Consider the following 10,502-nt stretch of genomic DNA (forward strand, 5'->3'; position numbering starts at 1 on the left):
ATTTGACTCGAATTCACGGGTATGAATTTCACCAAACCCATGTAACTTTTAAACGAGTTATAACGTCACATTTATCTGTAAACTCTTTCATTATCAAACACTAAGTATACTATATTATTAACTTTACTGCAACAAATAAATTAAAATAAAAAAAATATAAATATCGAAAACGAAGAATATAACACAACCCCGTAATACGGCATAAAAATTAGTTTAATATAAAGTTAACTTTTTAAAACAATTTGTTAAAGTAAGTATTAGCGTAACTATCTCTAATTATATTATTATTTTAAGAACACATGCGACAAAAAAGGCTCAATTAGTCAGGTGATAGGGAGAGAAATTGTTGGCCCAAATCTATAAAAAGTCAAAACCAAGCTGTGTAACTGATGTCATCATCCAATCACTCACTTTCCTTTTAAATTTCCATGGCCCCCTTTGCTTTGCTTCACTTCACTTCACTTCACTTCTACTTCTTCTTCACCTTTTAATCAATCCTGCAATGTCATATGATTCCTGTCACCTTTTTGGGGATTAGCTTTCTCATTTCAAACCCTAATTATTATCTGCTTCAATTGCTCAATGGATTCCATCAACTGGGTATTCCTGGTTTTCATCTTCTGTTCATTTTTTAGTACCAAAACCCTAAGCCAAACATGCCATCCAGATGATCTTTCAGCTCTAAATGAGCTTGCTTTAGCTTTTAAAAACGCCTCTATAATATCATCTTGGTCCAATGATTTCTTTTGCTGTAACTGGGATGGTGTAATTTGTGAAATTAATATCCCAAACAGAGTTGTAATGTTGAACTTATCTGCAAAGGGTCTAACCGGCCCGATTCCGGATTCTGTATCCCGTTTACGGAACCTGAGATCGCTAGACCTTTCGTTTAATCAGCTTAATGGCGAATTACCCGAAAGCCTTTCGAGTTTGAAGAATCTTAAAGTTGTTAATGTGTCTAGTAATTTGTTGTCTGGGAACTTGTTAGGGTTTGGGGAATTCCCATTCCCGAATCTTATCGCGTTTAATTTGAGTAACAACTCGTTCTCGGGTGAATTTAAATCGAATGTTTGCAGTTCATCTAGCAGCATTCGGGTTCTTGATCTGTCACTGAATCGGTTCACTGGCAGTCTTGAAAGCTTTAAGAACTGCGGTGGATCTCTTCAAGAACTTAACATCAATTCCAATTCGTTCTCGGGCGGTATACCCGAGTTTATATACTCGTTTTCATCTCTGCAACGGTTATCGCTTTCTTCCAATGGGTTGTCGGGCGCGATCAGCACGAATCTCAGTAAGCTTTCGAATCTTGAATCGTTAGTTTTATCCGGTAACCAGTTTGTGGGCCCGTTTCCTGATGTGTTCTACATGTTAACGCATTTAGAACTGATAAATACACATTCCAATTCGTTCTCGGGTCCATTGCCTAAAACCTTAGAAACATGTTCTAAGTTAAGAATACTTGATTTTGGTAATAATTCGTTCTCGGGCGATTTAAGTTTTGATTTCTCCAAGTTGGTTAATTTATGCACACTTAATCTTGGTAGTAATCGTTTCACGGGCTTATTACCAAAATCACTTGCTAGTTGTGCTGAATTGAGAATCTTGAATCTTGCAAAGAACAAGTTGTATGGTGAGATTCCTGATGGGTATGCGAATCTTTCAAATCTTTCGTTTTTATCATTTTCGAATAACGCGTTGACCAATTTAGGTCGCACGTTATCGGTTCTACAAAGTTGCAAGAACCTAACCACTTTGATATTGACTAGAAATTTTGACCAGGAAGAAATTCCGGGTTTTGTTAACGGGTTTGAGCGGTTAATGGTTCTTGCAATTGCAAATAGTCAACTTGAAGGTCAAATCCCACATTGGTTGACTGGTTGTTCGAGTCTGGAAGTACTTGATTTATCTTGGAATCGGTTAAATGGGGTCGTACCGTCTTGGATCGGGCAAATGGAGAGGCTGTTTTACGTAGATTTTTCTAATAACTCGCTCACGGGTCAACTCCCTGAAAGTTTGACAGATTTGAAGAGTTTGGTTTCGTTAAACAAAAGCTCTTCGATTATTGGATCGACTACTGGAATCCCGTTATTCGTTAAGAGAAATGTAAGTGGAAAAGGTCTTCAGTACAATCAAGTTGCAAGCTTTCCTCCAACGATTAACCTTAGCAATAACCGATTAAACGGTTCGATTTTGTTATCAATCGGGAAGTTAAAGCAGCTTCTTGTTCTTGATTTGAGCAAGAATAACTTAAGTGGAACGATACCCGACACTCTATCTGAATTGGGTAATTTGGAATTTCTGGACTTGTCATCAAACGATCTTCGCGGATCGATTCCCGATTCGTTAAGCAAGCTCACGTTTCTTTCGACGTTTTCGGTTGCTAATAATCACTTGGAAGGGTCTATTCCTTCTGGAACCCAGTTCTCAGGATTCCCGAGCTCGAGTTTTGATGGAAATCCCGGGCTTTGCGGGGAAGAACTTTCACCTTGCACGGTGAAACAGATTCCGTCTGTTAGTTCTGGTTCTGTTCGAAAATCGAGGAGAAATCGTATATTAGGAATCACACTTGGGATTGGAGCCGGAATCGCGATCTTGTTAGCATGCGTTATTCTTAAATTGTCAGGAAAGACACGTCTTGATTCGATTGAGGAATCAGAAGATGAAAGTAACAGCATAATGGACGGGTTATCGGGTCGGTTTGACTGGTCAAAGCCCGTTCTTTTCCTCGCTTCGGGTTGCAAGGATCTCACAGTTTCAAACATAGTGGAAGCAACAAATAACTTCAGTGAATCTAACATAATCGGGTGTGGCGGATTCGGGCTCGTTTACAAAGCGAATCTTCAAAACGGGTCAAAAGCCGCAATCAAGAAACTTTCAAGTGATTGCGGTGAAATGGAACGCGAATTTCACGCCGAAGTTGAAGCCCTCTCAAAAGCCCAGCACAAGAATCTTGTTTCCCTAAAAGGGTATTGCAAACATGGGCCTGATCGTTTATTAATCTACTCGTATATGGAAAACGGCAGTTTGGATTACTGGTTACACGAACGCTTGGAGGGTGAGTCCCCATTAAAATGGCGCACACGGTTAACGATAGCACAAGGAACCGCGCGCGGGTTAGCGTATCTCCATAACGGGCCCAAAATCATCCACCGCGACATCAAAACGAGTAATATTTTACTTGATGACGGGTTCGAGGCCCATTTAGCTGATTTTGGGCTTGCGAGGTTGTTATGCCCGTATGACACACATGTGACAACCGATTTGGTGGGGACGTTGGGGTACATACCGCCTGAATACAGTCAAACGTTGACCGCGACTTATAAAGGCGATGTGTATAGTTTTGGTGTTGTGCTTCTTGAACTGATTACGGCTAGACGGCCGGTTGAAGTTATTAAGGGGAAGAATTGTAGGGATTTGGTTTCATGGGTGTTTGAGATGAAAGGTGAAGGGAAATATGGGGAGATTTTTGATTTGTTGATTTGGGATAAGAGTTGTGTGGATCAAATGTTGGAGGTTTTGAACATTGCTTGTAAGTGTTTGGAACAAGATCCTAGAAAAAGACCTTTGATTGACCAGGTTGTGTTGTGGCTTGATGAGGTTGTGTGACTAGGTGGTAGGTGATTGTTGGATGGTAGTTTTTAAGGTGTTGATTGTAAAGTGATTTGATTGATGAATGTAAGTTATCAAGTTTGTTGTAGTGTTTTATTGGCATGTAAAAGGTTATGAGTTTTAGTGGCTTCATGGTTTGGCTGATTATTTCGAGCTTGAAACCAACTGTGTAAACCAAACCCATTGTTTTAATATTTTACAAGATGACCACCAAAATCAAAACAGTTTTGGCATGTTTGGCCAGTCAACCAACACAAACAGATTGGTTTGCTGTTTTTGAAAACCTCTAGCTTCAAATTTTCGAAAAAAGTTATTAACTGGACCGTGAACACCCCAGTGTTAATCCGTTGATATTTATCAATATGTAAAGCATATTTAGCCTGTTGTTACAATAAATAAAAGCAACTTCTGATTGTAAAATGAGTGCTGGATGTAATAAGTGAATTTTAGAACAAGTTTGTTATACTCCTGATTGTAAAATGAGGCCAAGTTGGATTGGTGTTATTCACTACCTTGTGTCCTTGTAACCTGCTAGCATTTGCCATTTATTTTTATACAACTTTTTGAATATTAAGTTTTAAGCCGTAACATAAACTAATTTGATATTTCATGGCACAAATAAATAAATGAGCATCATGTTTTATAGTATGAATGTAACCAATATAATTTTAGATTATTAACATACAGAATATAAAATAAATAGTAAATTAGGTTTATATAAATTTGTATGTATCAAGACTTCAGGAATTGCATAATGTTTGATGGTTTGTTATTTTTGTGCCATTCAGTTACAAGAATAGTCACCTAAAGAGTAAAAGGACCAAGATAACTTCATATATATATATATATATATATATAGTGTACATGATTGAACTTAATAGACAACAAATGACAAGTTCGGTAACAACATATCGATATAAATAATGATTTCATAAATAAAACATAAGGATAAAAACCGTAATTTACTACGGAGTATAAAATAAAACATCTAAACCACATAAGTTATAAAAAACGTGTGTTGTGTTAAGCTTATATGTTTGACACCATTTTCTTTTACCGGTTCATGTCAAACTTTCGTACATGTTTAACTTGTCAATCTGCATGAACGAAGTCAGTTTAACACTTTATTTCTCGACATGATGTTAGTAGAGCTAAGTACGTAGTGGTTAAAACATCATCTAATTATACCCAAACTACGTGTAATTTAGTTAAGGTCTTACATTAATTTAAGTATAAAAAGGTTTTGTCATAACTATTTGACGAGTCCTATTCAATTGACGGAACCTTATCAAAGAATCCACAGTATTGGCTCATTGAACGAGTTAGTCCCACGTACCGAACAAGTACGAAACATTTCTGCCACGTCACTACTACGTGTCTCCATATAAACGCTGGTCCTTGCCACCGATTCCGTACCTTGACCACTACTTAAACTCACCTGACCCTGTATTGAAATCCATCCCATCCATATCATATCAGCAGCCATGTACGGAAGAGCCATCAGATTCGCCATTAACAGTGCTAATGTCGTTCAACCATCCACCGTTGGATTTAGGGTTCATCCCGCTTTCTTCTTATCCACCCAACCAAATTACAAGGTACGTACGTACATGCATGCAAATATATAATTTAGTGTTTATACTTTAATACTTTATATTAAAAGGTTAAAAGTTTTGTCACTTGTAATCCTTGTATTAATTCTTATTTTTTTTAACAAATTTATAATAATAAATAATAGTTACCATTCTTAAAATTTATGCTTTAAATTTGTTAATTTAATATTTACTTCTTATGTTTTTTCAAACATTTGATATTTATAATTATTTTATACTTTAAAATTGTTTAAAAAACTATTATACATCGATTGTATTAATAGTGTTTACGGGTTTATTGTTACTTGTATACTGGTTATTTATTAAATATTTTTATATTCAAGAACTACTTATGTTGTACACGTGCCTCAAAACTAGTTTAATAATAAATTTTTGTTAGGGGTGTGCGTGGGGTACGATTCAGCATTGAAAACCCAAACATTGGTTTTAGGTGTGGGGTACGATTCAACATTGAAAACCCAAACATTGGTTTTAGGTTTTCCGAAACCGTTTGGTTTTGGTTTTTCAGGTTTCGTTTTCGTTTTTGTTTGGTTTTTGGTTTTTGTCATATTAGCTTGAAAATTTTAGGTTGAAAAGAAAGTTATTTTAAAAAATAATAAATTTAGACAAATAATTTTATTATTTGTTAGTTAATAGACTATTAGACATTTAATAAAAACAATCCGTTACGTATTTATTTAAATCTTATAAACTATTTAGAATAAAAAATAAAAATTTAGGAATTTGGTTCAGTTTATTTTTCGGTTTTTATTACACTCAAAAGAAAACTGAATCATTAGTTCGGTTTTTAGAAAAATATAAAACTAAACCGTCAATTTTTGTTAGGTTCGGTTTTTTTAGGTTAGGATTTTTCAGTTTCTTTGGTTTCAAATCAGTTTATTCAGTTTTTGCACACCCGTAACCATTCTTAACCTACGCAGAAGCGAAACTTAGTTGACGATATAAGAGAATCAGCATCTGGATTACCGCCAACACCACCGTCATCCGACCGTGTTAACGTTGTTAAAACAACCCCAACTCCACCGTCTTCAACAACCTTCGACAGAAGAGATAACGACAGTACCTTTGTGAATACATCTACAACTCCAACCTCTTCATCAGCCAGCTTCAACAGAAGAGATAACAACAACGACGATGAAAGTGGGAGTTTTGTGGCGGACACAGTGAAGCAAGGAGTGGTGAAAGCTGTGGAAACGGGACTAAACATCGGAGAGATGGCGAAAAGCACATTGGATAATATGTATGATGTAACGAAGGATGCTGGTCATAAGGTGAAGGAGGCGGTGGCTGGAGATGAGAAGTATGATGTTCCGGCGAGTGATCATTTTGTTGATGATTTGAGGAAGCATGGGGATGGGTATGATCTCAGACGTAATAGAGAGAGAAATGGACCAAGTGGTATAAACGATATCTGATTTGTTTTTGGTGTAATGTTTGGTTTGTATCTTTTTAATACGTGTAGTGTAGTGTAGTGTAGTTATTTGTAATTCTGTTTTAGCATTCATAACTTTGTATTTGTAACACAAGCAACAGTGACGATATATAGCTTATGTTTGACCTATGGTACACGTGACATTGCATTTTATTTATGGGAAAAGAGGTTTGATAAATTCGCCAACTTGCTACATGCTAATCATGTCCAATGTTTGCCAAAGTAAATTTCATTTTAGTGGAGGAGGTTTGATAAATTCTTTTTAACTATGATGAATCTTTAAAAGTGGACCAATATAACAATAGCCTAATTAAAATATATAAAACTTAACAAAATTAAATAAGAAATGTTAGAAAAAAAAAGAGGGAGAAAGAATAGATGATTAATTACTCAACATATATAATCAAAAGCTTGGAACTGTTCAGCAAATCAGCCCTCCTCAACACTCGACTAAATCAATCTAGATTTCGTTTTCAATTTCAAAATTATCAATCATCATTCACCATTCATCCATCTTCCATCTTTGATTTTGATTTTCAAATCCAATGTGAGTACAAAAACATCAACGGTTGGATTTTGTTTTGACTGTATTTGTTTATTATTTTAATAGAATTACAAGTTTATGTTTAAAATCATGTGTAGAATTATATATTTTCCGATTGTCTTGAACTTGTGAAGTTGGGGGTTATTTGCGAAACATTTAAAATAAAGCTAACCAACCTTGGTTCTTAATTTGACCCGATCAAACCCGTTTGGACTCGAAAAATTGACGTTGGATAAGTAATTAATCCAAGCAAAAAAAATTCCGAACGTATAGGAAAAAAATTCCTAGCACCCTCACGGGGCTGGCATGATGGTGTTTTGTTGTTGAATGCAGAGGATATATGGTGGTGGTGGCAGGCGGTTGGTTGACAGTTAGACGGTGATGCTATTGTGGCGAGGCAAATATTGTTTTGTTGATTGTTGACGCGTCTGAGCATCCTTCCGATGTCATTTTTAATTGTCTATGTCTATAACGACGGGTGGTACTTTATGTTGTTCTTGGTCTCCTCAAAGGCTGTGATGGTACTCAACTATTTAGCATGACAATCTATGTTGCATCCATGACAGTGAAATAAGTCGAGTAATTTAATTCACAGTTCGAGTTTTTTAAGCACTATGTTATGAAATTTTAGTTACTGATTTTGTGTTTGATGTTAATTTTTTAATTTGTGTGCCATTAATATTTTCAGATATTCATGGATTTGATCATCTGTCACAAACCCGTATGATCATCTCGGTCACAAACCCCGTATGATCATCTCGTGACCCGGCGTAACGTATGGGTTAAGACTAAATTTAAAAGATCAAATCCGACATAGGACACCGAATAATTAAGTTCAAAATCCAAAAATTGCTTATAAAATTAAACACCTACATTATTGATCAAACTTTCAAACCTCAAACTATACATAAAAGTATAAAACTATCAATAGCATAATCACTGAAACCTAACAACAATACATGAAATATCATCCCTACTCTTCCTCGTCAACGCCTCTTTGATCAACCGCTTTGCTGCTAACCGCGGATCCTCCACATCCTTCACACAATCCACAGCCTCTTCATTTGACATAACCTTCCAAATACCATCACTCGCCAATATCATAAACTCACTCTCATCATCCACATCACCCACCCACACATCCGGTTCTGAACTTATGTGTTCTTTCAACCTTCGGTCACCAAACGCCCTTGACATCGCTGGATTTCCATCAACACGCACAATCCCCTAAAAGCACACCAACAATCTTTATTAGTTAAAAAATGTTAAATAAGTGTTTGCATATTTTTTATTTCAATAATCATGAAAGTAGTGTAAAAAAACATTAATGATAGGTATAGGTATTGGGCCTATAGCTTTGGTGCCATGAAAATCTATATCTTTCTGAATCTCGACAATGAATAATACTCCGTAATATAGACCAAGACTACATAACCCTTATATGCTAACAACCCATAATATTTGCGTATAACAATTAGGGATGTTAGCGTAAAGCTTTTATTAGGGTTATGTCGTCCAGTCTATAAGTCTATGAATAGAGACTTTAAATTATTCATTAGAGAGATTGAGAAAAAGACTTTCACATAAGGATACCTTGAAATTCTGTTATAAATCCACCCTTTTCTTCAATAACTTTGCGCTCCTTATTAGGTTCATGATCAACCTATAATTGTTTAGCCACACCGTCTTGACATAAAACGGCTCGCGAGTCACCAACATTAGCCACCACTAATTTTTCACAATTGATCAAGATTGCAGTAACCGCGGTTGAACCCCCTTTTCGTTTCTTGATCGCTTTGTTCATTATCGTGGAGTCAGTGTACGCATACGCTCTTTTTATGGCATCCTCTGGTTCCGTCCAAAAATCGGGCTATCATTAATTGAAATGATCATAATTAACTTCATTAAAATGTGTAAATACGTGCTAATACTGATATATATGGATGGTGTGATGGTATCTTTACCTCGTTTATGATGTTGTTGAATAAATGTGAGCGTAAGTATTCAGGAACTTCTTGACCTGAACGACCATCAAAGACAGCAAACAGGCCGAGTTCGTTGTCGGCAACTTGTTTGAATTGTGCAAAAACATAATCTTCTGCTGAATGAGGCATTTTGCCTTCAACGGAATGATACCCGTGTGTGATTTTTCTGTTTATCTTGCTTCTTCCTTTTCCGGTGTCTATTGTATGTGTGGTTAGCTCTCGCTTACCCTATTACAGTTTATATGTATTCATTAATCAATTTGTGTGTATTAATTTTTTTTAAAATTTAAATAATAAAAAAATATAATTCATTGAATGGAAATAATTCATACTACTACTAGATGGGTGCCCGCACCATGCAGCGGGAAACAGTTTATGGGTTTTTATTGTTCGGTTTGAAACCGTAAAGCCGTTCATCCTTTGATTTGACGGTTGATTTTTTTTTATCTTTTCGCCAGTTGTTTTCAACTGTCAAGTCTTGGTTTTCGACTACAAAAACAATTGTTACAAAAGGTTTGGCTCACGATTTAATTTAAATCTATCATAACCATGCAGAAATACACATATATAAAATTTTGGAAAATAATGCTCCTTTTATATTTCATGTATTTTTTTTAACTGAAAAAACTATGGCAATATCATAGTCAAATTAAAGATAAAAATATGCTCGTTTTTATGGTATAAATTTTTAAAAAAAATATTAACGTATGAAAAAGTTATTAACGTTTAAAAACCATGGGGGTATTTGGGTTAAAAGTGAAAATTAAAATAAGATTTAGGTAAAAGATTAAGGGTTATTGTTGTAATTATTTTTTAAATTAAATTAAAATTGAGGGGTGAATATTGTAACTATAATAAATAAACGTGAGTTTTGTTTTAATGTGAGAATAACTATTTTGCCTCACTACAAGGTTGTACCATATTCAACATTTACTTATAAATCCTTTAAAAAGTAGTGTCTTAATTTGCCCTTCTTTACTACATTATATATAGTATAGATTATGTTGTCAATAATCTAAGTATCTAATATACATAATTTGTATCAAATACAAATGAAATCAACGTGTTAATTAAATTATGAAAATGTTTATATTTATTATCAAGGACAATAACCACTTGTCTAAAAATTGTGATACTGTTGTTTTTATTTTTTTAGTATGACGACTTTCTTGTGATACCTTTACCTTGTGGCGGTGTTCTGGTGAGTGATGTTTGGTAGAATTATCATGATGACCTTGGTCTGCTGCAGATGAACTCCGGTCACATTCCTCCTATCGTAAATTATCCAAGAAATGTTATAATAATCGTAATAGTAAGAG

General features: G+C 35.2%; 1 protein-coding gene and 2 pseudogenes across 2 annotated transcripts; 2 read left to right on the forward strand and 1 right to left on the reverse strand.

Moving 5' to 3' along the window:
• The first annotated feature begins 576 nt into the window (after nt 1-576).
• LOC143594649 (phytosulfokine receptor 2 pseudogene) lies at nt 577-3,764 on the forward strand (annotated as a pseudogene).
• A 1,290-nt stretch (nt 3,765-5,054) lies between these two features.
• On the forward strand, nt 5,055-6,670 carry LOC143594640 (uncharacterized). Its single transcript, XM_077073903.1, has 2 exons — nt 5,055-5,207; nt 6,143-6,670. The coding sequence occupies exons 1-2, from the start codon at nt 5,094-5,096 to the stop codon at nt 6,635-6,637; spliced, it is 609 nt and encodes a 202-aa protein (XP_076930018.1). The 5' UTR covers nt 5,055-5,093; the 3' UTR covers nt 6,638-6,670.
• A 1,425-nt stretch (nt 6,671-8,095) lies between these two features.
• On the reverse strand, nt 8,096-10,421 carry LOC143594653 (putative protein phosphatase 2C 39; annotated as a pseudogene). Its single transcript, XR_013146372.1, has 4 exons — nt 10,362-10,421; nt 9,163-9,411; nt 8,782-9,068; nt 8,096-8,444 (listed from the first exon to the last, which is right to left on the reverse strand). The product of XR_013146372.1 is annotated as a putative protein phosphatase 2C 39 (transcript).
• Between the last annotated feature and the right edge of the window lie 81 nt (nt 10,422-10,502).

The sequence above is a fragment of the Bidens hawaiensis genome, unplaced genomic scaffold (genome assembly GCF_021521415.1).
Source record: "Bidens hawaiensis isolate Kalapana, Puna unplaced genomic scaffold, B.hawaiensis_p1.1 tig00044041_1, whole genome shotgun sequence".
NCBI classification, from domain to species: Eukaryota; Viridiplantae; Streptophyta; class Magnoliopsida; order Asterales; family Asteraceae; genus Bidens; species Bidens hawaiensis.

Excerpts from the sequence above, each read along its gene's own strand:
- LOC143594640 (XM_077073903.1), top strand. The coding sequence starts at position 5,094 with ATGTACGGAAGAGCCATCAGATTCGCCATTAACAGTGCTAATGTCGTT. Across the intron at positions 5,208-6,142 it reads CCACCCAACCAAATTACAAG|AAGCGAAACTTAGTTGACGA; the intron begins GTACGTACGTAC and ends TAACCTACGCAG.